At 41.5% G+C, this 26,800-nt stretch overlaps 2 protein-coding genes and 1 long non-coding RNA gene across 8 annotated transcripts in view; 2 read left to right on the plus strand and 1 right to left on the minus strand.

The window, feature by feature from the left end:
* The first annotated feature begins 208 nt into the window (after positions 1–208).
* psma3 (proteasome 20S subunit alpha 3) lies at positions 209–10,902 on the plus strand. The gene is made up of 11 exons (XM_035391044.1): positions 209–342; positions 2,043–2,125; positions 3,619–3,742; positions 4,855–4,956; positions 5,533–5,606; positions 6,392–6,464; positions 7,467–7,532; positions 7,641–7,687; positions 8,141–8,208; positions 10,500–10,564; positions 10,645–10,902. The coding sequence occupies exons 1-11, from the start codon at positions 322–324 to the stop codon at positions 10,687–10,689; spliced, it is 768 nt and encodes a 255-aa protein (XP_035246935.1). The 5' UTR covers positions 209–321; the 3' UTR covers positions 10,690–10,902.
* A 44-nt stretch (positions 10,903–10,946) lies between these two features.
* Positions 10,947–21,324, minus strand: LOC118212777. Of its 4 annotated transcripts, XR_004762306.1 has the most exons (6): positions 21,281–21,324; positions 20,078–20,183; positions 19,244–19,341; positions 16,883–16,949; positions 13,903–14,032; positions 10,947–11,196 (listed from the first exon to the last, which is right to left on the minus strand). It is a non-coding gene; the product is annotated as an uncharacterized LOC118212777 (long non-coding RNA). The 4 variants fall into 4 exon arrangements; XR_004762304.1 differs by lacking the exon at positions 10,947–11,196 and having other exon boundaries at positions 13,599–14,032; positions 16,907–16,949; XR_004762303.1 differs by lacking the exon at positions 10,947–11,196 and having other exon boundaries at positions 13,599–14,032.
* A 470-nt stretch (positions 21,325–21,794) lies between these two features.
* arid4a (AT rich interactive domain 4A (RBP1-like)) overlaps positions 21,795–26,800 on the plus strand; it is a 50,858-nt gene continuing 45,852 nt past the window's right edge. For all 3 annotated transcript variants that reach the window (XM_035424606.1, XM_035424616.1, XM_035424626.1), the window contains exons 1-3: positions 21,795–21,862; positions 22,881–22,943; positions 24,048–24,158. In XM_035424606.1, the coding sequence (XP_035280497.1) occupies positions 22,938–22,943; positions 24,048–24,158 (117 nt within the window). In that variant the 5' untranslated portion in view covers positions 21,795–21,862; positions 22,881–22,937. The remainder of the gene's footprint in view (positions 21,863–22,880; positions 22,944–24,047; positions 24,159–26,800) is intronic.

The raw sequence follows: 26,800 nt of genomic DNA on the forward strand, positions 1-26,800 counted from the left end.
TATAAAATACAGAAATAACAAATACAAAAAAATAAAAGGCAATTAACAAAAAGTAGTAAGTAGGGTATCTAAATGAAATTTGAAGACAGCATGATGTCATGAAAAATGACACTAGCTGACAGAGTTGAGTCGAACTGAGATCTGTGAAATTGCTAATTTAACGAAATATTTAAACCATTCTGTGATTGGCTGATGTAATAACCAATCAGATGGCGTGTTGTTTGCAGGTGAAAGAGTGGGGGGAAATTGACAAGCAGCGGAAGAAAGAAATACCAGTCACGGCCACTCAAAAGTAGAGAGATTTCTATTTTGTAATTAAAAATGAGTTCAATTGGAACCGGGGTAAGTGAATACGATTTGTAATGAACTGTGTTTTGTGAAGTAATTACCAGTGGATGTGTTCAACTAGAAAAGCACACCTTGTTGTACAGCTAGCTAACTAGCTAGCTCTACTAAGTGCAGTGTTTCCTTGGGCTCCGGCCTGACTAGCTAGCTGCTGTTCGAGGTAGGATAATTAGCTAAACAACTAAGGTTAAGACTGAATGAAATAACCTATATTGTCGTTGTTATGTGTCTGGTGTCACCCATACGAGCAACGTTTACGAACGCTACAAATTTAGAATTAATTGGACATCTGACTTTCATGAAAACCACACATGCGTGCTGAGTCACTTGTATGTTCTCACAGGGTATCTTAAGCGAAAACAAGGTATAGCTTTATTTGTACTTCATTTATCACAGTACATTTGCCATGGCAGTGTGTTAAAAGAGCACGTTTAATTGTACACTCCATAATGTGGAAGCTACCGTCTTTTTGCCTTATCTTTCCTTTATTAATATTACTCTTTTTACTTTCAGTTTTCATTATGGCCAGTGTTGTACTATTGTTGCTCTATTTTCAGTGTTGTAGCTACCTACTTTTGTACTGCTTTGATCAGAGCTTTTGTGCTAATTTAGGAATATACTGCGTACACGCTTTATAAGTGCCAAAAGTGGATACTTGTTTTGTTGCAGACCGTAACGAAATCATACGAAAAAATCACTGGATTATTGCCTGAGCATACGCTGTACTGCCGTATTGCATACTCCGATCTCTGCACCATAGCCTACAGCAAAAACTGTTCCACGCTGACCGGCCTTCCCTGCCAAGCCGTCCTGTAACGCAATATGCTACAGTTGCTTATTGTTTACGTTACATAGTTAGTAATATGTTAGCTATAGCCGGAACCTCACAATTGTACCGCGCCTACAAATGATACCCGTTGTTGAATACTTACTGCACGCATGCCTTGTCTACCTTTAGCCATAACGTCAACATACATGCTTATTTTTATCTGTTATACTGGATCTCGTGGTCACCCTACCATATCTCCCGCATTGTCTACTCTACAAATGCATTTGTTAATACATGGCTTCATAACATAGTTTATTCATGAAATAATGAAATAAACTAATCGACTGAAAATCCAGCGCTTAGTAGCTGGGAAACTGCAAGTTAGCTTGTGGTTAATTAAGCTTAGTCTCCAGAAAGTAATTGAATTAAATTAGTTAGCTATGCAAAAGCAGCTAAGTTATAACAAAATCTTGTGGTTCTTTTTCAGTAACAAGATCTTTTGAGTCTACTTGCTCGAGATTTCAAGCTGATTTAGCTAATCCTTACAGTTTGCAAACTCTACAGGAAAGTGTCTCTTTAAAAAAGTGTCACCCCCAGTTTTTACACTGAGGTTGTACCCTTGACAGACACCCCCAGGGCCAATTGAAAGCATACACCAAAAGTGACATAATATTTAAAAACCAAGCGTATCAAAAAATGTATCCATTTAAATCATTTGGGGGCATATAGAATCCAGTGCATGGTCATGTTGCAGTTTGTGAATGCACAGTGTGGATGACACTTTTTGCACTGCAGCATTCTTCCTTGATTGGGCTTAATACTCAAGGCTGTAACAGTAATACAAAAACATTAAATGGGTTTAGTTTTCTTTTGTAATACTAGGAGCTCTAACCATAACAACGTCATCCCCGTTCTCTTTTATCTCTAGTATGATTTGTCGGCCTCCACCTTCTCCCCTGATGGGCGAGTGTTCCAAGTTGAATATGCAATGAAAGCAGTAGAAAACAGCAGGTAAGATCCTACTTGGCATGGCTCCTGTCCTGAGCTCGAACGGAACAAGACACAAGGGCAGACACACTCATTGGAGTATTCTTCCATTTGTTTTCTTCAAATGCGCCATACCAGGGCTGCCCAACCCTGTTCCTGGAGATCTACCATCCTGTGGGTTTTCCTGTTACCCTTAGAAAGCACACCTCAGCTAGAGACCTCATTGAGCTGCTAATTAATGGAATCGGGTGTGCCAAATTAGGTAGATCTCCCGGAACAGGGTTGGGCAGCCCCTCAGTGTTAAGTGAGAGCAATGCAATGGGTTTGATACAAAGATACTACGATAGGAAGATTGTCTTCAGGTCTAAACATTTGGTAGCTGACCAGTGGCCTTTGGGTTTATTCTTATGTCTATTTGCATTTGAGAACAATGCAGGGAACCTTTGGGTGCAGTAGGATGATGACACCCTGTTTAGAGGCTTTACAGTATATGAAATGCCACCAATTGTTACCTATAGTTGGATTGCAAATGAGACGTGAGGCAGGAGTTTCGCTACGTGTTTTTATTCAGTATCTGGTTTTGTAGTGTCCTTTTACGAACTTAAGTTCCTTCAGCAGTACAGAAAAAACACTCTTGGTGCTTCTTGGAACTTCAGTTTTGTCAAAAGACACCTCAAAACCAGGTACTCAGTACATGTTGCCAATTGGGAAGCAAGCTAAGTAAATGTAGTACAATGATGTATGAAGTGCTCCAGAGAACAATTGAGGCTTCTTCATCCTGTATGTATGACACTCATTAATGGAAAACTGAAGTTTTAGGCTAGTTACTAGAGTGGCATGTCTGTGTACAAAGTCAGAATGTGTCATTCTAATACCATTCTAATAATGTGGCTTTGCAATATGTAGCTTTGCCTTGATTAATTAAAATTTAGAATTGATTAAACAGGGGAAAATGATTAAATCTCTCATTGCATTTGCTATGTGGATTCCACTTAGTTTGACATTTGGCAGAAGAATCATTTGGCAGTGATGAATTTTGCTTCCTATTCCTAGAAACCTAATCAGAGCTTCAGTAAATATGTCTGTTCCTTCTGCACCAGCAATAATTGTCGGTAAAGTCAGACTAGCAGAATTTCAGAAGTCAACTGCAGTGTATCTGACTTATTAGCATATTGTGATTATGAAGTAATCACATCTTAAATTGAAAGGTAAAGTCAAGTGAACTATTTACATAATGATCAGGAAGTACACCTACATAACACATTAATGATAATCGTAATGTTGATACAGGATGAACGTACGGTCTTTTTACTTTGGTGTCTACTCTAGTTTTTTAATTGTCATGATCAATTCATACTTTAACAGAGCTGACTCCCCATTCCCCAACTTAAGGAAACTTCATTGCTTAAGTTTCACTTTACGCTATTTAAAAGGCTGCTTTTTTTCAGAGATTGGTTCCACTTACTTTATTACTTGATGCGCCCAGATTGATGGTGTCCGGTGTTTTTGGCACACAGCACGGCAATCGGGATCCGGTGCAAGGATGGCGTGGTGTTTGGAGTGGAGAAGTTGGTGCTCTCCAAGCTGTACGAGCAGGGCTCCAACAAGCGCATCTTCAACATCGACCGCCACGTCGGAATGGCAAGTTCCCTTCATCAGCGGATAGAAGCCTGAGGGATGGGCCTTCACATACATACATGTAGTTAAGCACAGGGTAGATCTGATCTTACATGGCCATGGATAGGAGGCTTAACGGATGTGCTGTTGCCCTGGAATTAGGTGTAGTTTCTGAAAGGCAAGAACGTTTTTCCTTGCAAATGGTAAATGGACTGCATTTATATAGCGCTTTTATCCAAAGCGCTTTACAGTTGATGCCTCTCATCCACCAGAGCAGTTAGGGGTTAGGTGTCTTGCTCAGGGACACTTCGACACACACCCAGTGCGGGGATCGAACCAGCAACCCTCCGACTGCTAGACAACCGCTCTTACCTCCTGAGCTATGTCGCCCCATGTTGCAATTTTAATTACACAAGGTGGCACCTTTGTTTGTTTTCTGAAAAAAAATTTTTTCCTTCAAAACATCATCTTGGAAGTTTGTAACAGTGAGTTCCCAAAAGGGTGAATATTTAAGTTATTGTATTAGGTTTGATGTGTCTGTTCTTTGAGGTCAACGCATGTGAAGATCATACGTAGTATGCAGCGTCTGCATTCAGAGCTACTGATGGAAAAATGTAACATCTCTGAGGGTGGGTCTTAAAAGAAACAGGGAAGTCATTTGAAATAATTCAGCTGCCACTACAGTTTCGGCTAAGCACAAAGAGATATGGTTTTAAAGTGCATAGGAAAGGAAAACTATATTTACAAAAAATATTTTTTTTAAAAAGGGTCACTAATTTGATGTAATGTTAAACTATACTTATTAAGGCATGTTAATATAAGAACTGCTAAAAACAGCAATTAAATTTGATGTACACAAACCTTAATCAGGGGGAGAACACATCAGTGTATTTGATGATTCTGGTCTGAACATGTTTTAATGGTGAAGGCATTTTAATTTTACCTCAGAGAAGCATGGGGATAACCCATTTTAAAGAGAACTATGAAATTTTTTACCATGTTGCATTCACACAGTACTCTTTAACCTTTCTTGACGTCTGTTATTTGAACATTTGAATTTGGGGCATAAATATGTAATATCGAAGGAATTGAACTGTGAGCGACGGCCAAATGACCTCTGACCCCCCGTCCTCCAGTCTGTGGCTGGGCTCCTGGCTGACGCACGGTCCCTCGCTGAAGTAGCCAGAGAGGAGGCCTCTAACTTCCGGTCCAACTACGGTCATGACATCCCACTCAAGGTACTTCAACTCCTGTTCTGTGCCAACCTTTCTGGTTCTTAACCGTAGATCAGACATCTGCTTTTGGCATCACAAGGGTACCATTAACCGAGCCACATAGCCCGAATCCCGATGAACGTATGTATACCAGACACCAGCCAGACATCTGTGTTTTTGCATTCGTTTTTGGACGGAAGTTTTCCATAACGATTACCGTCAGGTTTAAGGACATTAAGGTTTACAACAACTGCTTGTGTTAGTGTTTATTACCACTTTTGGCCCACTCAATTCTGAAGTGTTTTAATTCATCCCTGATAATGTAGTACATTTCTGTGGAGCGAGCATTGCTTGTAATGATACTTATTTTTAAACTTAGCGTTGGTTTGTATTGTGTTCAGCCGTGGACAGCACTGAACACGGTCTGTATAAGTATAGAAACCAGATTGATGGACTCCAAACACAAGTGGCAGTTCCCAGCCCCTGTGTAGAAGGATTTTCTCAGTAATAAACGGAATGTTCCAAATGAGAGGCTTGGGGGTTTGGTGTTGAACAAGCTGGTCACAGCGTGATTGTTGTTCTTGATGGTTTTCTTGACAGCACCTTGCAGACAGAGTGGCCATGTACGTCCATGCCTACACGTTATACAGCGCAGTGCGGCCTTTTGGGTGCAGGTAAGACTTTGCCGCATACCTCCCCTCTCCTCTCCTCCCCCCTCCCCCCCCCCACCCTCCGCCTCCGCCATGCAAACACACATACACGCAGATCCATTTGACCTGCTGAACACACTGATAGCCCTGTATCTCAGGCACTGAACACATTCACTCACACACGGACTCGTATACCCTGCTGAATACATTTGTACACTCAGACCCGTATCACCTGCTGAGCACAGTGATTGACCCACAAATAAGAACTAGGGAATATAGCAATGGGAACAATCCATTCAGCCCACCTATCTAGTCATGAACCTGCAGTCATTCGCTTTCAACATGCAAGCTGAAAGTGAAAGTTAGATGGACACAGAGGACTAGATGCTTACCTGCTTGACTCCACCCTCTGTTCCCATGGCAACTCCAGCGTGGGCCTGTCATGGATGCCTGGCCTGCTGGTGGCTATGCAGAATGTGTGGCTTCATATAGTAGATTCTAAAATTGTGACCTTCTCTCTCCTATTGTACAACTTGCAATGTTGCACATGTCCAGATATTAAATCGTGATTTACTGAAAGTGTACAATTTTATTCATTGGTGCGTGTGTCAGCCTTCTGGAGCTACCATACTTCATGTTTATGAGCACTGCATAAATGCATGTTATGTTCATTGTTACAGATATGTTACCCTTTCCTCATCCCCATGACAACAGCAATGGATACTGTGGAAAAAATGTAATGCAGCTTTCAAAGCATGCAGCTCCCCCAGTCTGATGTGTGATCATCTTTCCTCTTTCTCCTTCCTCAGCTTCATCTTGGGGTCCTACGATGAAGACGATGGCGCACAGCTGTACATGGTAGACCCTTCCGGAATTTCCTACGTGAGTCCTTGTTTACGGGAATCAGTGGCCGCTGTGCAAATCCGCTTAGGTTTATCTCACACGGATGTGTCTGTCTTCTCACCGAAGGCACAGATCTGCTGTGGTTTTTTCATCTTAGTTGCTGGACAGCAGTGTAGGCTATTCCTTACTGCAGCACTCAGGGCTTGTGTGTCCTAATCCCATGTGAAACACTGGCCTCTTCACTTTAGCTGCACTTCCCTTGGTCTTGTACTCTGTGAATTTTTAAATAAATATTTTATTCCTAAAACAACACTCAGCTATTGCCAGAGGCATGTTGTTTGAGAAATAAAATGCCACTTATCCAAATGCCATTGAATTTGTTTATCTAAGTTGAGGACAAAACACATTTGTGATTGGCCTGAATCAAGACCAATGTTGCTGTGCTTGACCACAAAACGTTTATGGAGGGCTTCTGGGTAGCCCATCTTGTTAAGATGCTGTTCTAGTGTACGGATGGGCCCCACGGTCTGGTGTGCAGTTTGAACTGTGCCAGTGGCAGCCGTAGCTGGCAGCCCAACAGGGCAGCGCACAGTTGGCTGAAGCTTCGCCCATTCGGCTGGGATGGAAGCATCTCGTGGCACACCAGCGACCCTCCTGGTCCATCTGGGGCCCACATGTTCTTCTGAGCTGCGCATGAAGGGTCTTCCTCACACTGGTGTCTGTGAGCCCAAGCCCAGCTGGCAGACCGGCATGTGATGAGAAGCGGTAGCTGACATCACAAGCTCCGGAGGAGCGCATGCACTCTCCTGAACCAACCAGAGGGGTTGCAGTGAGTGTCTTGAGTGTGTGCATTGTCAGGCCTTCCAGATTGGGGAGAAAACATGGAAGAAGCATGGGGGGGAAAAAACAATGTGTGAAATCGGAATTTCTCTCTTAATCATCCAGCTTTAAGAATGTGGGTGAGAGGAAATGGTGGACTCTTTAGCGTTGATCACATGATGATTACATTGAGTGAATGCATAAATACTGTGTGTCTTGCAGGGTTACTGGGGAACGGCTATCGGAAAGGCCAAACAGGCTGCAAAGACCGAGATCGAAAAGCTCCAGGTACGAACGCTATTCTGCTCTTTGTAATGATCCATTAGTAGTCAGTGAGCTCAGTGTGGGGCCCTCCCTGCTGCACCCTGACCTTTAAACACCATCTTCCCAAAACAGATGAAGGACATGACCTGCAGGGAGCTGGTGAAAGAGGTGGCCAAAATGTGAGTCCTTCTGTTCCTTCTCTGCTGCGTAAACGACCGTATCCATGGCTGCAGCAGCTTAGCTACCGCACACCAAACACCAAAGTCAAATTCTCTTCAGATGCTTTTAAGACGCCTTCAGATCTCCAGGAATTTTCAGCAGAATGTGTTACTATGAAAGATTTTTTTAAAGATTTATTTTTAGAATTGTCAGTAATCTGGAGGAATATTGGAGGTGTACAGTCCCCGTTGCATGCTCTTTGAACAACCATGAATGCAAAATCAATTTGCATTCCTAAACGCAGATGTAGCTGTCACTATAGTATAGTTTTACTCCAGGGATTTTTCCGCTGGTATTTTGGAGTTTTGTCAAAGCCATGGAAACGCAAATTTAGGCAAAGGGTCAAATGTACATTTTGTCAGTTTTTGAACTTGTGCCAAACTTGACTGTCTGAACGTGGTGTTTCTCTGTAGAATATACATTGTTCATGATGAGGTGAAGGACAAAGCCTTTGAGCTGGAGCTCAGCTGGGTTGGAGAAGGTAACCATCTAACTGTCTCTTCTGATCACAATAATCACATGTACACACATTCAATTTTATATGTAAAGGTAAATACACAAACACAAAATTTGGTTGATAAATATAATTATTTATACATCAAATAATGCTGTATGTTTGAAGAGGATATGCAGCTTTAGGACTCAATGTGAGACATGGACTAAGCCTAATGAACTCAAGAAACATCTGTGATGGTTTCAATATGAAATAACCCACCCAAAGTAGAGCCTTATGGAGTTATATTTGTGTCTTTATTATACAATCAAAAATATTTATTAAAAGCAAAAAACCTTTTGCAGAACCTTTCATAAATCTGCATGTAGCCAAATTGCCACTCCAATGTAGACTGGCCAGTAGAGACGCATCAGCTACACGTCCACATAGATCCCACCCACCAGATTGTGCTCAACTTTTGACCTGAATTTCAACTTGCAGAAACATCGACCTGAAGTTCAGCATACGAAAATTTGAAAATGCAACCAAAATTTCAACACGCAAAAGCTTTTCCTTTTGCTTTTAATAAAAATAAAATACTTCTTGATTGCTTATTGAAGACACAAATGTAACTCCATAGAACCTGGGATACTAACTCGTCGGGAATCATTCAAAACTCTGAAATGTTTGTATCTTTAAAATTCAAAATGCTCCGATTTCTCATTTTTAAAAAATCCACCTCTTCATTGTAATAGAGAGGCAATCCAGTCTGGAGAACTCTTGACACTAAATTCAGTTCTAAGGGTACACCTGCTGACAGTGCTAACACTCTCTCGAAGAGGGCATTATTTATGGTCATCTTTTATACCCTACCAGAGTGGCTGTGCAGTCATGAGTGTCAAACCATTTACAAACAACTCGTTAGGTGGGAAAAAAAACTTTGTATTATTTGTGGCGAGCCGCACTTTTCCCTCTCCCTTTCTGATCCAGGCCTACAGGGGTGGAGAATAGGGCACAGCCTGTAATATCTCTGCATCTGACTCACATGGTTGCTCAGCCAGCCCTGATTGGATAGGAAATTACAAGCAAGTTTAAATGGAAGAGAATAATAGTATAGCCTCTAATATGTAATAGTATGGATAAAAGCATGTTAAATCTTCAAATGGCCACTTGCATTGTGCAAATAGTTGATGATCGTCAAGAAAACTATATTTTTCTGTCATGTTGCATTCCGTATCTACCGTAAAACCCAAGTCAATGTGGCCCACGACTGTTTTTGAAAACCAACTGAAAACTTTTGATTTAATGGCTATTTTTAAAGATTCATAAAGGAATATATTGCTCTTTTAGTTGATGAAGCACTCCGATTAATCCCATATTTAATGTTCATTGTTACAGCCCTATATGCAGTGCATACATACATGTTTGTGCTTGTGTGTGTGTGTGTGTGTTTTTATAATCATTTTAATACATGGCTAATTAGCTAGCCACCTTGCTGGTTCCTGGCCGCTGCCATTGTTGTTGTTGTGCACCTCGTATGCATAATGAGTGTCTCCCAGTTTCTCCCCGTGTTCGTCACAGTACCTCTGTAAACATCATAAATACCCTTCATCACACACAAAACCTGTCTGGACCAATCGAAAACACACTAAAACTGAAATAATGTTTTTTAAAAACCCAGAGACTTTCCCACTTCAACAGAGCATCAGTATCCCAGAAATTGTTACAGCAAATTAAATCAGTTTAAGCTGAAAATGTTTGAAATGATCGTTTACACAGTAAATTCTAAAGTAAAAGATGTTGTTGGAAGTATAGTAGGCAAATTCTAAATCGGATGCACAGATTGCATTGCATAGCTAATCCTTAACCTCAAATAGCTACATGTTTGAATACAAGGGAAATCAGTATAAATATTTAACACAGGATACTTGCACGTGCTAAATACAAGGTGTGCAAACCTACCGTGATATTTATTCATCTCAGGGGTCCAGGGTAGATGCGCATGCAGTGCTCTCAAATGTTCTGCTATTTAAAATGCCTTTTGTTATAAAATGGAATTCACATTGGCACTGAAACATGTTTATTACTGTCCAAAGCCCACCAGCTGAGACCATTCACCTGTGGTGGCAGCACTGTATTTAAAGGTCAGCAATGAAACCAGAATTGGTTTACGGGCAAAACAAAAAAACAAGGTCGATATCGATTACAAGACAAAAGAGCCTCAAGCTCGCTGCATGCAGGAATGTGTTGAAATCCGCCACCCTCAAATAATAGATGACTCTGGTCCTGCTGTTGGCCTCGAGTTGGTACTAAATAAACATTTTTTTTTCCCCCTTCAGTGACAAAAGGCAGGCATGAACTGGTACCCAAAGACATCAAGGAGGAGGCAGAGAAATACGCTAAAGTAAGCCTGAGCGCCCTCTGAACCAGAATGCTTTCTGTTCTGTTCCCGGATGCCCCCTGACACCGTGTTTGTCCTGACAGGATTCTCTGGAAGAAGAGGATGATTCCGATGAGGACAACATGTAACTCGCTCTCTACTTCCCCCCCCCCCCAGCGCCCGTGACGTTCCCACAACACTGTATGCCGTATATTTTAATAAAACTGCACACCCACATCCAAGGTTGTCAGCAAACATTCTTTTTGTATGTTTTGTAGTTTACAGGCTGTTTTGGTCATCCGCTTTTCTCTTGAGGATGGTGGATTAAAGACTTTGCCTCAAATAAAGTAATTATAAAAACATGCTGTCTTACTGAATTGTTGAATAATATGACAAATGTCTGCAGACAGTATTATATGACTTATCTGACAGTACATTTTCCAGTTGACCTTACAAATGAACAACAAATCACACAACACTATATAGTCTGATACAGTCAAGCGTTTCATCTTTGAAATTCTATAAATGGCCCAATGCCTTGTCAAAGGATATCGGTTATGTGGTGTCAAAAGCAGGTGTCGTTGGCACAATCCGTTTAAAAGAATCCAGGTCTCTGGAACCATAAGGTCTCCAGGTCTCTTGATTGCCTTTGGAGTCTGTTATTGGCATTTGGAAACATGCGGACCAGAGTTGTGCCAATGAAAGTTAAGGAAGCCATTGTGAGGCTGAGAGACTAGAAAAAAAAACATACCAAGGCCAAACCATAGGGCTTACCAAAACCGACTGTTTGGAATAGCATTAAGAAGAATGCACTGGTGAGCTCAGTAATCGCAGGAGGGCCTGGTAAACCAAGGAAGACCTCTACAGTTGATGTCCGAAGAATTCTCACCATAATGAAGAAAAACCCAAACACCTGTCCAACAGGTCAGAAACACTCTGCAGGAGGCAGGTGTGGATGTGTCAGTGACTACTGACTTCACAAACAGAACTATAAAGGCTACAATGCAAGATACAAACCGCCATTTAACTGAAAAAACAGGATGGCCAGGTTACAGTTTGCTAAGAGGTACCTTAAAGAGCCTGTGGACTTCTGGAAGAATTCTTGTGGACAGATGAAACCAAGATTCATTTGTATCAGAGTGATGGCAAGAGCAAAGTGTGGAGACCAAAAGGAAAAGGAAACTAGCCCCCAATACAAGCAGAAGCTGAATATGGCTGCTGTGCAGACCATGCAGAGTGTCAAAGGAAGATACTCAGTGCCTGGTGATGTCTATGAGTCACACTCCGTGCTTGCAAAGAATGTGATAAAATACTAAACATACCTACTTACATTAACGTGTCCCAAACATTATGGTGTTGTGGAGTGGTGGGGCAGGGGTGTAAGTATAAAAAATGCTGTAATTTCTATACAGTGAAGCTAAAACCTTTAATAACAGCTGAGAATCTGTAATTGTTAAAAACTAATTGTTGTTCCAATTCAATTGTTCAAATGCAAATACAGCAATGAAACTGGCACATCTTTAGAGCTGTTTGATACTATTTTACTATGAGCTGAAATATTCTATTGCCCTCATCCATTTATTTTCAAATAATCTAAAGACTTATTTTCAAGCTTAACTTGTTCCATCATGAAATGTTTTCATGCATTTAATGATGGTGCTTTTGGGTTTTTCCAAATGGATAGAATTATATTTAATCCAGAAAAATATGTTAAAGAACCTTACAGGGGTTTCCTAAGGTCACATATGGAAGTGTTGCCAAGAATTACAAATCTATCAAATATTAGTCATGGTTCTGTATGTTTTAACGCTAACGTTATTCAACATGAAGTCCAGGAGTTGTATATCTGTCTCAAAAAATATATTTGTATGTGGACATCTAAGCAAATTCATACCCACATGCTAGCCAACTCATTATTATTGCATTGCCTATGAGAAACAGCGAAACAAAACTCCTTGAATAGTTCCTCTCTTTTTTTGTTCTGCAGTACAGTATTTACAAAAAATGTTATGAGAGAAGCATTCAGGAATTATTTTCGAGAGCATATACAGTCCAGTAGATGGCGCCGTAACATCAAACAATCGTCAAAGGTCGGTTTGAATCGTGAAGGATGTCAGATGTTAGCAAAGCTTTATTGTTTTGTTTCTGTACGTTTTTGTTTGTTTGGTGTTTTTTTTTTTTTACAATCCATACATTTGTCGTAGACTGGGATGGCTGGAGAAAGCAGTCATCAACACTAGTATGATTATAATAATAATTGTTCTGGATTTAATTATTCTAGTTTTTTACTGTTTTAATATAAACATACTTATTCATGTTTATGTAATGTTACATTATAATAATTTTCTTCTCACGAAGCAGCTGTGCAGTAATCTGCTATAAATAATCATATTGTTTCGACTCTATGTTTCGACATTATGCTCCTGAAACTAGAGGGTCAAAATGTATAGAATTTAGCCTGAAAGTTGGGCATCATATATATGGCATTGCTTGTTGCCAGTATGTGTAACAAATATATAATGTCTGCAAAAGCATTGTATCAGTTAACAATCCTGTTACATCAATATGTAGTGATTAAACTGTCATAATTATTGCAAAAGATTTAAGAAAATCTTACTGGCAATGTATAATAGGATAATGTGGCTTCTGGCATTGTTTTATATATAATCCATTTCTGCAGCTGGACAAGTAATGAAGTTAAATACTAAGCCTTAAGTGTATAACAGCAGGGACTTGCCTGGGAATTGAACCTCGTCCTAAAGCCTCAGAATTGCTAGCATATTTCCCTAACCTTTATGCTACATTGCTGCCCATTACCAATTAATTTCCCAATAGGAAGTCATTTAGAAGTAAAACTTTACCCGGTGTGACATGTACTGTAGTTCCACAGCTGAGGAAGGAGATAGTGCTTAATAACAAAACCAGGTTCTACATACACAACATGATCGAAAGTATGTGGACATCTGACATCCAAATGTCTGTCATCCAAAATTATGGGCATTAATACGAAGTTGGTCCACCCTTTGCTTCTATAACAACCGCCACTGGCAAGGCTTCATACTAGATAGAGCATTGCTGTAGGGATTTTCTTCCATTTAGCCCAACCTTGAAAAACTGCCTCAGACTAAGCGGCGTCCAGATACTTTTGGTCGTATAGTGCACATAGAAGCTGGTTATGTTATTGTATTGGTTAAACACATTATGTCTGCCAATCATAAACAGGTTGCCTCATGTTCATTTGGTTATATTGGTTAATTTATTTTCATTTGGGCCCTATTTCCTCTCCGGTTTGGGAAGCCCAGTTTGCATGTGCGTGTGCTCACTGCTGCGCCCTTCTCTGGTAGTCGCAGAGAGCCTCTCACCTGAAACGCATGACCTCCATCCGCTGCTTGCTTTACACTCAGCAATGCTCCGGAAGTTACGCTCACACAGCCATGGAGTCCGAGGAGGAGGCTTCACAAGCAGCCTCCACAGGCTGACCAGAGGTCACTGCTAATGCAAATGAGATACAGACACACCGTCTGAAACCCCTCCCTCCCCGCTGGCACTGCCACCAGCTGATACGCGTATAGTATGGGTTTCCTCTCGTACACCGTTTTTGTAATTTCACTGAAGTGAAAAATGAACTGGTCCTAAATAACCATTTTTAACAGCTTGTGCCTGGACTGGGGGATATGCTCATTCCCTGGCTCATTGTTGTGGTCGACGGAGGTTTTTCCATTTTTTGGAAAACAATTTTAGAATTATTTGAAGGGCCTCTGATGTCTCAATGGCCTAAGTATTAATGTAGTGCTATTAATTCTGAATTAAATGTGTATATTTTGCTTGTAACAATATTTTTTTGTCCCAGCAACTGAATTGCGCTTGGGCTTAAGGTCTGAAAGAGCAATCAACAGAACTTCACTTTCAAAGAGTTGATTTAATTAGAAAACAAAGGTGGACTGGTGTGTGCTTCTTCTAATCATCCCAGTCAAACACCCCAGTGACAAGCAGGCTAAGCTGCACTTACAGGTTTTGCCACAAGTATAGTGAGTATGATCTAAGCTTCAATACCCCTGTATTTTTTGTTAAAATCTGATACAGTGAGTTTATGTCCTCTGGGTCACAGAGGGTGCGTGAAATGCCAGTGCAGGAGTAGTCTTGTCCAAGTGTATTACACTGCAAGGACTCGAACCTTGTACTGCAGGAGCAGCAGAGCCAGACACCAGCGTAGGACCACACAAGACCCTGTCAATGCACTGCACATCAAACATTTTCACACACCTCCTTAAATGGCATATTTCTTGTAAATGCCCTGGATAATGTTTTTGCAGCCTGGCAAATATTATGTATGCATGCCTGTTAGTTTAAGAATAAATTTATAATTGTTGTAGTAAATAAGAGGCATCTTTCATACAATGATCTATCTGTGCTCTTTAATGTGTAAAAGACCCAACACCAGTGTAATCCTGTTTCTCTGTAGTGTTTTGTCAGTATTGGAAACTGTAGTCAGAATGACAGAGGAAACCTCATTGCATTTGGTACTGTAACCCTATTCTGCTTCATCTCATTGGCAGATGATAACAAGGAGGACATTTCTATGGCCTTTAACCACATTTATTGTTAGTTAACACAGAAACCAACAGAAATAATGGATTTTGAAATAAATGTTTTTCAGTTTGCCCAAAGATTTCTCTGTTGCCTTTCAATTGCCATGAGCTTATTTTTTAAAGGTGACAAAGACAACATTCCAGTCCCAGGACTCTAGCCCTGGCACATTAAGGAAACTAAACAGACTTTTCTACTTTCAACCCCCATGCTTCCTGATAAGAATTTTCCATTTTAAAGTACATAGTCCGACATCTTGCCAGTTTTGATAGAGAATCTTTAGCCCCTGTGCAGGATTTGTATAAATGGCAGTTTACATTACATTTTCACATTTTCAGTCAAACCAAAGTTAACTTCCATTGGTACATGTACAAAGTTAACTTCCTTCTCTCTAGGGTTTTCGTCACACTTGTTCCTGGTTATGGTTATACACTTTGTTGTACGTCGCTCTGGATAAGAGCGTCTGCCAAATGCCTGTAATGTAATAATGTAACATGTACATATGCAAAGCAGAGACTTAAAGATTCTCTCTCAGTACTGGCAAGACATGAGACTCCACGTACTTTAAATGAAATAGTCTCTGTCATTGTTAAATGGGCATTCCTCCCTTGAACTGTCCCCCAGTTCAACACCCACACCAGAACTGTTAACTAGAACATGCAGGAATGCAGAACCCGTCATAAGCAGTCCAAAGCAGGGCTCCCCAACCCTCTTCTTGGAGATCTGCCTTCCTGTAGGTTTTCATTTCACCCCTAATTTGGCACACCTGAGTCTAATAAGCAGCTAAATGAGGTCTCTAGCTGTTGAATGAAGTGTGCTTCGTTAGGCCAGGAGTAAAATCCTAAAGGAAGGTAGATCTACAGCAGTGGCGTCAAACTCCAGTCCTGGAGGGCCACAGTGTCTGCAGGCATTTGCAATTTCCTTTCAATCAGCAGCCAGTTAAGGCCTTGAGAACAAGGTGTGTGGACTCTTCAGCCAATCAAAGACTGAAATCACTCACTTGTGCTGAAACACACTGAAAACCAGTAGACGCTGCATCCCTCTAGGACTGGATCCTGACACCTGTGATCTACAGGAACAGGGCTGGGAGCCCTGGGCCATGTCCAAGTGAACTTGCCGACATTGAGTATACAACTTGTATACTCAATGGTATGCGAGTGTGCCGATTCAGACATTGCCCTGGTCTAAAGCAAATAAATCACGACACTACATTACAATAAAAAACTGTTGTCATCATTCCTGGCCCTGGAGAGCCACGGGGTCTGCTGGTTTCTGTTGTCACTTGGCACTTAGTTGATCAATTAAAGCAGTCAATTACACAGTTAACTTGGGTTTGAATTGGCTGCTGATATTATGGTGAAAACAAAAAGCTGCAGAACCTGCAGCTCTCCAGGACCAGGAATAAAGATCACTGGTAAAAACCCATGCAGGCTGAACGTCATCATCCTTCAGTAACTTCACTAAAAACTGGCCAATATGCTCCTTTGGCAAAACAAAACAGTTACATTGACTTGGATAATGACACACAGTATACCCATGTGTTCTAGTGCATTTCACTAAAAACGCTGGAGGTGGATCAGATTAAAAAGGCTGCAATGTGAAAAATGGTGGTCCTGCAGGCAGATTTTAGCAAGTATTTGATTTTAATGTTAATGGTCCTTTCTCCTCCTGTTTTTGTAAGCATCTACTGAGACATAGATGCCTGCCTTCATTTAGCTTTAGCTTAACCACAGACTTGGGGTCAGATTCACTCACAGAGTGGCAGCACGCTGCTGTTACCTCAGATGTGAGGCTTCCATCAGTCCTTTGTTGCTCAGTCCAACTGAAAAATACAACAGCAGAAAGACACACTCAACATAACTCAAAACGTATGTTTAAAGTGCCGAGAGCAACTGCACATAATAAATTCATTTAACCAAATATACTCCATACCACTGCATAATCACCATCCATACTACATAGAAAACATACCCTTACCAAATGCTTTATACTTTGGGTAAGGCAGTAACAATCTTTATCACAGTGCTCAGCAAAAGTTTTAAAAAAAAATACAACTAATGCCGTCTGTTTCTGACTGACAAAAGGCACAACTTTTTTTATACCCTGGTTTATTGACTCCCCAAATTGAGAGGTGCAAAACTGAGGCCAAAAAACATCTGTATACTTCTGCGGTTTGGAAGGCCGTGCACAGGTACATGTCCGGTCAAACGCGCATGTCCAGCTGACACGCTTCTTTCCACTCTGCCCTGGTTCAGTCTCGCTCTGCAGTCCCCTCACCAGCTGTTCCAGGTGACAGTTTGACCAGAGGAGCTAGTGTGGACCGAAACCCCCCCTCCCTGCACAGTCTCATACAGATTATGTGCCACCCCTTCAGGCTCCTGGTCACGCTCGCCACTAGCACAATGATGGTGGCCACAAAGTCAGGATTTGATTTGGACTGCGGGGCACACCACATTATAATTTTTTAGTTATGATGAGCACTCGTGATGCTTAATAAATGCAAAACTATGTGAGTACAAAAGGCTCTAATGTCCTCTCATTAACCATCCTTGTCAAGTCAAATTGACTAGTCTGGACGAACGCATGTACTTTCTGGGGAAAAAGGGAGGAGCCTCTTCCTCAGCTTCCCTCTTGGTTAATCAAACTGTCTGTCTCAGTGTGCCGGTTCTCCCTCCCCCCTCCTTGACACTCCCTCTGTTCCGTGTGCTGCAATCTAAGTCCCGACTAAAACACACCAGCGAAACGGACAAAGCTATCGAGCTAACCCAAATTATCTGCTAAAAACAGAATTATGGACAAATTCGAAGAAGATTTTAATTCTGTTATATCACAGACTTGCCAAATACATTGTGTGACGTCGTTGAAGGACCTTCAGCACGTATGTTTGGATTCGCTGTTATCGAACAAAGATGTACTTGCTTGCCTACAGGATTTGGCAAAAGTTTAATTTTTCAAGCGTGGTCTACGGTATGCAGTCTGCTATCAAATAAATACCCAGAAAAATGGCCAGAAGAAGCAATGGTTTTGATTGTTTGCCCGTTACAATCAATACAATCATTTTCCCCAAATAGTGGCAAACTGATGCGGGTCTGTGGAAAAGTTTGCCTCCGGTAATGTTTTCCGGTGCACGTTTCAGACCACGCCTGGCCAAAACACTCTGATTGGTTGGGAAAATACAACTATCCTGGCAAGGTTGCGTCCTTCGTTTATGCCTAGAATGTCAAGGCATCGGCCAGGCTCTGTTGAACGAAGTGATTAAAGATTGTTATTAAAGATTGTGAACTGCAAATGGCACTCAGACCAGCCGATATAACAGGTGTACTTGCATTCACAGTCAATGTTCAACAGTACTGGCAGCTCTTAACAGCAGCTAGTCAGTCACAAGATCACAGTTAGTCTCACCACAGTGATCACAGAGAGCATATCAATCAGAAGTGAGCTAACTTGCAGTGCCAGAACAGACATACCACTTCAGACCTCTGGCTACACAAATCACGTGTTCCATATCAAAATGAAACATCATCATTTCCATCATTTATAAATTATAATTAATCCTCATCTCGTTCCTTAATGAACACTAATACAAGAAAAAAAAATCTTTAAAAATGTATTATGTCCCCCCTATTTTAATCCAAAATAACTTTTGTGATGGTGCTCCAGAAAATCACCTGCGGTTTTGTTTTGTGTGGAGTTTTAAACATCCATATATAGGTAGCCACAGCTTATGTTTGTCCAGGGACATGCAGTTCAGTGAATATTAGGCCTACCTCATGTGCCTAGCCCCTATTTGTCTGTCAGCTTCCTTTCTGAAAACTGTATGCTTAGGCTGCATTTAAAACAAGGTGAAAGGGCAACAAAGTCAGGAAAGCTTTGAACATATGGTCAGTGTTATGCTGACTGTAAATATATGCATAACATACAATGTGCTTGCATGTATCTACTTGTGACCCTGACATCCACTCTAACACTACATCCCTGACACCTGGATAAGAAAGCCTGTATTCCGGTTGCAATGCAGGATTTCGTTATTGGGTGGAGCACTGCCATTGCACCCATGAGCATGACATTTAACCTGACTTACTGAATTAAATCCACCAAAGCATAAACAGACAATACATTCAGCAAACCGTGCCAGCATCCCTGGATGGATGTGCCTGCCATGCGACAGCATAATCGCACTGTGCCCAGTCCACTGGTCAGCCACTGTCAGCCATCTACAAAACATAAAAGGACAGCGTGGCAGAGAAGTCACACACCAGGGCCTGCATTCATAAAGCCAGCTTGGAAAAGGAGCACCGAATTAGGATCGGATTTGCCAGGTTGATATCCTAACCTATCCATTTTCCCATGAAAGACTAAACTGATCCAGGATCAGCACTCCTATGCAGAGAAGCTTTATGAATATGGGCTCTGGGCTTGTAATCCTAAAGTCACAAGCATTTATATTTTAGGACCCATGATCCCATAACCACAACAAGACTGGTACTCCACAAACTGTGACCAAGTAGTACTGTGTGCGACGATGCTTGCCTCAGGGTACAGAAAAGGCAGGTATGGAGTCAGCTCCTTTGTGGGAAGTGCTGAATTAGCACACACATGTCAAATTAATTATTAAAAAGGAACAGGCATTTGCACTCCAAAATAAGATAAATAAAATCCCAAAAAAAGCAGAGTAAAACATGCTAAATTTCACAGGACAATACAAAGTGCAGGTGCCAAAAGTGGACATGTAAAACCTTGAAATGTATTATTTTTATTTTGGAGTGCAAGTAACCTTTTGTTTTTTCTTAATTGTAGCAAGAACCATTCAGAGTGAGGGACTAGAGACAGCTTATTGTGCCTTACTTTCATGTAGCTAGCATGAACATTCTAACTCTTACAAACAACAACAGAACATGTGGTAAAACTGATAAAATCCCACCCTCGCTAAAAGACATTGAATTTATTAACTTAAAAATCATTCAGCCTCTTTCCCCAGTGGAAACGGCCCTCCATTTCACTCATTGCTGATGCAGGTCCATTAATGCCAGGATGTAGAATGGGTCAGTACTGTGACCTGTGACAAATAACGCAAAGGTACCTCATTACTGGTTTGACATATTTTGAAGTCAGTGTACTTTCAGTTTTGAATGGACGTGGTTACACCTGGAGCAAATCAGGCTAACAGGTTTTCCTCTGGCTGGAGAATATTTATGAATCTGAATGCAGTCAGCATTCCAATCATTGCCCAGCATAATATAGCTAACTGGTGCCAGAATTTAAAACAAGAGAAAGTAGATATGACACAAAAGGTCTTAGCTGGTCAAATGCAAAACAATCCTTATTAGGCCAATTAACTAATTATTTCAGTACATTTAAATAAATAATTTCCCTGGGGATGATTTCCCCTTAAAGCCAACCTTGGTTCCTCTGACATCACCAAAGAACTGTGAGGAAATGGGATTAAAGCAGCCGAAAATCAACAACTTTTCATATTATAACATTCAGTATTATAATTTATAACAAATAATTATTTATACACAATTCTGTCTCGAAGTTCTATGGGCAATTCCTTTGATTTCATGGCTTGGTTTTTGCAGTTACAGAAAATACCGTTATTTTCCCAAAGATGGTATTTCTCGATGTAATTGTGTCGCCGTGTTAATACATCTCTACGCTTGCGTGTCAGGCACTCTTCATGGTAAGAAGAAATTTTAGGACAGCGCTTCCAATATTACTTGTGTCGAAAATGCTGCGACGGGAAAAGCGAAAGATTTACTCAGGAGCCAAATCTGTTCAGAATGTAAATAAGTAAGGCATTCTTCACGGTCGGGCAAAATTATGTCAACTTTACCATCTTGCCAGTTGGCCATTACAAATGCGAGCAAACTCACTATACAATTCTAAACAAGGCAGCTGACTGTTTACTTTTTACAGGTCTCCCACCTGTTTCCGGTTACGTAAGTAGCTAGCCAGTTCTGACGTTCTAGAGAAATATAAAAGACGCCATAGCTTTTTCAAACAGCCTTCATTTGACCTTTTCAGAAAGAATGTAATTTTCAAAGCGAATTATCCGACAGTTTACACGTGTGCATATTTTTAATGCCGATTCTGGATACTTCCATAAACCGTACACTGATCCGCAGATAGTGACATTAAAATAAGAAATCCCACCTTACGTGATCCGCCCTCTACTCTCTCCGCATCTTGCCCGAAATGGAAAATAATCACAGTAAAAACAAAATGGCGCAAGGGGAGACTGGCTAAGACATGCGCAGAATTGAATGGGGGGGATTATTTTCCTTCTCTTATGCATTCGCGCATTCGCACTTTCGTACCTCGGATCGAAACCCTGGGTATTCAGTTCCGTTTCAATCGTGGAGCCAATGGCTAATAAAGGAGGGCAATTTCTGAATGTTTTCAGCCAATAACTAGGACGGAAAGCAAAACACCGGATGGAGTGAAACCAATAGTATTTCGGAGATAGAATGCCTTCGTTATACAGGCGTCCATAAAGAAATATCCAATGAAATGTTTACGTTCAGAGCGCCGCTTTCATATCCACCAATAATATCTGGAAAATTATCATATCCTATCGTATTCTGAGTTATACACAGCCAATCCGAATACTCACATTCCACCACTACTGTTATTCCAGCCAATCGGGTTTCGAGGAACAGTGCCTCGGCTCAACAGCTTGTTATTTCGTTTATTGCTTGCAATCCTGGCAAGTGGAGAAGAGTCACAGAGGTGTATGTAAGTATGGGTTTTAATATTTCATAAATTAGGCAAACATGAACTTTAGGCACTAAAATGTCTCGATGTAGGGGTGCACTTTCACCTGATGAACTATTAGATGGGGATAAATGCATTTTCGTGTTTTTTAATGGAATGGGAAAGATGGGTGAGGAATTGAATGGCAGAGACCAGTCGGCTTGTTTTTGCGGTGAAATGCGCCTTTTGTAGATTGATAAATAAATAAATCGTCGCATTTGTTTACCTACTTAACTATGTATATTGGTCGCAGGCTTTCTTTGTGTTTTGATTTTAAATCGGGGAATGAGCTATCCTATACAAAATTTTGTTGGCGACAAGCAAGATAGGCGCTTTAAATCGCCATAGCTAGCTAGGCTAATGAAAAACTGTTTCGGCTAGTTCGCTAACGTTAGCTATATTTAGCCTATTCGTTATACTTTTTGTCCCGAGCTTGCTGGCTAGCTTACTTACATTTCTTATGAAGACCTCCACATTGCTTGCTACTATCTGGTACCTAGGTTGAAACTTTTGAGCTTTAGAAAATGTGTGGCACACCTCCTTTACTTCCAGTACATACTGTGCTGAGTAGGTTGTGTTGCTAGCTAGCTACTGACATGGTGCAGCACGTAGAGCAATGATGGCGACGTGACACAGTCAGAATTGGGGAGCAAAGCGGGAAGGAGCACTCAACTGTTCTCTCTAGGTTGTGAAACGTCTTCGTATTTAGATACGTGAGAGCACGAACTTCTTGTTTGCGATGTAAAACGGCGTTCTAAGTAGATAACGAAGGACAAACGTGAAGAAATAGAGTAGGATTAGCTACACATTTTTGTTAATCTGCGGAGAGTGGTGTCGGAGGAGGGGGGGGGAGGGAGTAGAGTTGCATCGAGCTTGAAAAGAATGCGTTAGAAGTAGCTAAGTAGCGAGCTAACGTGCATTCTCAAAAGCTATTTTGATCGAGCCCTTATGTTTACATTGCTGAAAACTGACTTATTTCGCTATTTTCCCCAACACCCAGTTTTCTTTTTCAGTGATTAAAACCAATCGAGCTGGAATCCCTCAAATAGCCTTTACAATGAAGGTAAGTCATTTTACTCTTTCTCCTGAAAATACAGCCGACGCCTTCGCGTGAGTGCATGTGCACGAATCGCTTTTTTGCTGAATAGGTAGCTAACTATCCAGTCAACAAGGTACTAGTTAGTAACCGTGCGTGTGTCGTTGCTTCTTAGTTGAATAGTTAGTTGACAGACTATTGCCTGCCATCTCTCAATTCAGTATGATCGGTTATCTCGCCAAGGACAAGAGACATAACGTTAGCATGTTAAATGTGTGTTCGACTTGCATCTAATTATTGAGTCTCACGTATTAAATTGAATCACACGGATTTTAATACGATGACCAATTATTATTATTATTATTATTATTATTTAGCGTGCTCCCTCAATTCTGGGGCCGCGTCTACATGTGGTTGCTCTTACATTTCAAGCAATTCATTTTATTTGTCAGATCATCATTAGGATAGTTATTTAACAGTGGTACAAGGTGTGTGTGGACGCAATGCACATCTGTCACAAGTAGTTTTTGTAACAGAATGAAGGGAAGATAGTAAAATTAATGTTTTTGAAAGGCAGGTCTACATGTCTGTCGTGTCCCAGTTTGGTGAGTGTTTTCACACATGGGCCCAGTTTCCCATGGGCCATGTGGATACTAAGCAGCTGGCAGCAGCTGATTGCCATCCTAGTCAGCCTTAAATCAAGTTTTACTTGATGTGTTCCCCAGAGTTGTGAAAGGGCTGTTTTATCTCATGGGTAGAACTCTGCTTTTATTCTAATTTTGCTCAATGCTTGATGTTAATATTACACAGGCACTAAATAACATATGAGGTACTATGATGATTATTCATTCTGAACTGTCAGATGATCTGAAGGCATGTCTTGGTTGTCAGAATTCAAATATGTCACAATGGAAAGCGTGTGACTAAAACAGTAAGTTAGACCAATTATTGTGCGTGTATGTCCTGTGCCATAAAACTGAAAGTTTTGGCAGCAGACACCCCCCCCCCCCCCCCGACCTCTTGACCAGGTGCACGTGTCCAGTGGATCAGCAGTGACCCGCTGACACTGCTGCCCGAGAGGAAGGCCTGCTTTCTGACGCCTCTCTCTCTCTCTCTCTCTCTCTCTTTCAGGCAGCAGACGAGCCTGCCTACCTGACAGTGGGGACCGATGTGAGCGCCAAGTACCGCGGGGCCTTCTGCGAGGCCAAGATCAAGACCGTCAAGAGGATGGTGAAGGTTAAGGTAAGAGCGTCAGCCAGGCCGAGGCCCACGCCACGCAGCCAGCGCCACCTGCAGGGCGTCACAAGCAAGGCCCGCCCGTGGAGAGCCTTGCACCTTGCATTCGCAAGCAACCGCTTTTATAGCTTCTACTGACAGCAGCGGCAAAATTTGCCGCTCTTTCTTTAAATGCCAATTTGACAACGCCTGCTGGAAAACACTGACAAACTATTTTGCTTCTGCGCTAAGTACCACTTCTTTCTGTGCAGCGCTGCAGTCGTGAGGAAATTGCCCTGAAATTTAACATGGAGGAGAATTTGCAGGCAAAACGGTTCGGCCGAAGTCAGGCACTTATCAGCGTGTTGACACATCACTTCGCTGCAGAAGTCTTTCCGGGACGGCTTGTTTGTACAACATAATAAACATGTTAGTGTCTGGAGACTTGCCTTTAAAATGGGGCCCTTCTGACAAAAAATGAAGAGAAGGCCCTGCTCTGGCCTGTCTGCATTAGAAGTGACAGCGGATCCGTTTGTGTCTCGTACTCTAAACTCGCCCATCGCATGCTGCTCTTTCAGAGCAGCGAGTTGAATTTGGCCCCTTTGTCACGTCATTATCTGAGATGGTCTGCAGTGTCGGTACAGAACCATAATCAGTGTTCTCTTCTTGCTAACATCCCACATAATATTAGTTCCCAGACTGTGAGCTTCTGGACACACTGCCTAAGATGTCCCCTTTGTGGCTAACTTCACTGCCGTTGCTGGTCCCAGGCAGCGGTTCCCAGACTTGGTCCTGGGGGACCCCTGTGCATATTGGTTTTTGTTACAGCCAATCTCTTGCTCAATTAAGGCAGTTGAGCACATGTGTTTAAGTTCTTTCATATTTACTTTTTCTTCTTAAACTTACTACTACAATGCAGGTTTTGGCTTGGTATAATTCTTCGTATTTTTCATTATCTGCTGGTTTGTTTATGTGACCATGTGTCCACACTTTGACCAATTAGGATTCCATTGATTCACCCCAGCCTTTAATTTAATCAGTTAAAAATGTGTCTCTTTTTATGTAATCATGTGCTATGTAGGACGACAAGCACCATGTGAATATGGGACTTTTATTCTTCATGGCATGCATAGCTATTTCTGACGTAATGTGGCTTAAGAGTTTAAATTATCGCTCAAAACAGGAAAAGCTTTTAAGTAAGTGAAACTAGAATAAAAACTTTTGTTGAAATTCTGGGATTACTGATGTGGTTGAAACAAAAACCAACGTGCACAGGGGTCTGCGGGGCCGAGTTTGAGAACCACTGGTCTAGGGTGCCTGGTGTTTACCTTCCTTTTGGAATAGCACAAATAAAGTGAACTCCTGAATCTGAACCTAGTGTTTTGAAGGTTGTCGTTGAGATTCGCTCTCTGTCTGGTCTTATGTCATTGGACTGGGACCCTGGGCAGTTTTATAAGGGGACAGTGCGTGGGCCAGCTGCTTGAGGGGATATTTGGATGTGTTCTCTTTTGCCTGAGAGAAGTAAATTTCAGTCGGTGAACAGAGGAGCTATTCTTAGAAATCACTAAAAATACCCAGATGTCAGAAAAGGAGGTTCAGAAATCAAAATGGTTTGATAGCAGCCAGTCTTATAAACTTTATATTCTTATATGAAGTTCATGTGGATATCAGCATTAAAGTTACAGAAACAATTGTTTGTCCAGGCAGACGTTGTCTTCAGCCAGTGCAAATTGTCACCTCTGTTAAAATATCTGAAAATCTATTCGGCTGTCTCTAATTTTTGTTAAATGAATTAATTTTTTTCTGTAAACTAAAGCGTAAAATGTTTTGAAGAAAGCATTCAAATGGAGTGTGTTTGATCCCTGTTCACTGTTTTTTCAGTTGCAAAGCATAAGCTTTGACATTCAATTTATATAAAGTATTGTCCTTATTGCCTTATTGTTTTAAACCGCTGAGCATGCTTTTTAGGTCTATCTTGTTTTATCTTTTCTTTGAAACGCACATGTATGTGCCTGACCCGCGGTCCGCTGCATTCATGGATTCGGTTACTGTGCTGTTTTCTCTGCACGCACAGTCCAGTCTCAGGTGACAGTCGCACCTGCAGGTGAAGAGCCCCGCCCTCTTCCTTAAGAGCATACGCGCCTGTCTGGGACACTGCTCATGTAAGGACATGTCCCCCCCAAACGGTCGTTCTTACCGGGAGCAAGAAGCATCATGCAATTGCTGCCAGGCTAACTGCTTCAGAAAGTTGCACAACCCCTTATGCGAATCGTGCGCTCGTGCTGGGTGAACTGCCACCACGCATTAAAGAGGAATTCCACTTCGCTTCAGTTTGTGGCTCGCTGCTTTTTCGACTTGGCACTGGGAGTTTTAAATTTGACCCTACACCCAGCTCACAGTAAAAAGATTTCTTCAGTCTGACATTTATGCAAAGCGTAAGAGTGCTCCTTTTCAAGAGATGGGACACTTGCACCAAGTCTGAAGAAAAACAAGTAGTCTCAAAAGTGGCATTAATCAGCCCATAGACTTCTAAAGCAAAAGAATGGGTGCATACGTGTGTGGAGCCCATTGTTTGCAATGGTCTGTGAGTGCTGGTCCTTGGCTGCCTTTCCACGGGTGGTTTTCTCGCACATTCTGGTCTGGCGCATGACCACTACAGGAGCATTACT

This window comes from Anguilla anguilla, chromosome 1 (assembly GCF_013347855.1).
Source record: "Anguilla anguilla isolate fAngAng1 chromosome 1, fAngAng1.pri, whole genome shotgun sequence".
Classification (NCBI taxonomy): Eukaryota; Metazoa; Chordata; class Actinopteri; order Anguilliformes; family Anguillidae; genus Anguilla; species Anguilla anguilla.

Coding starts and splice junctions, on each gene's coding strand:
- psma3 (XM_035391044.1), top strand. CDS start 322: ATGAGTTCAATTGGAACCGGG. Junction 3,743..4,854: donor TCGACCGCCACGTCGGAATG/GCAAGTTCCCTT, acceptor CCCGTCCTCCAG/TCTGTGGCTGGGCTCCTGGC. Junction 10,565..10,644: donor AGGCAGAGAAATACGCTAAA/GTAAGCCTGAGC, acceptor TTGTCCTGACAG/GATTCTCTGGAAGAAGAGGA.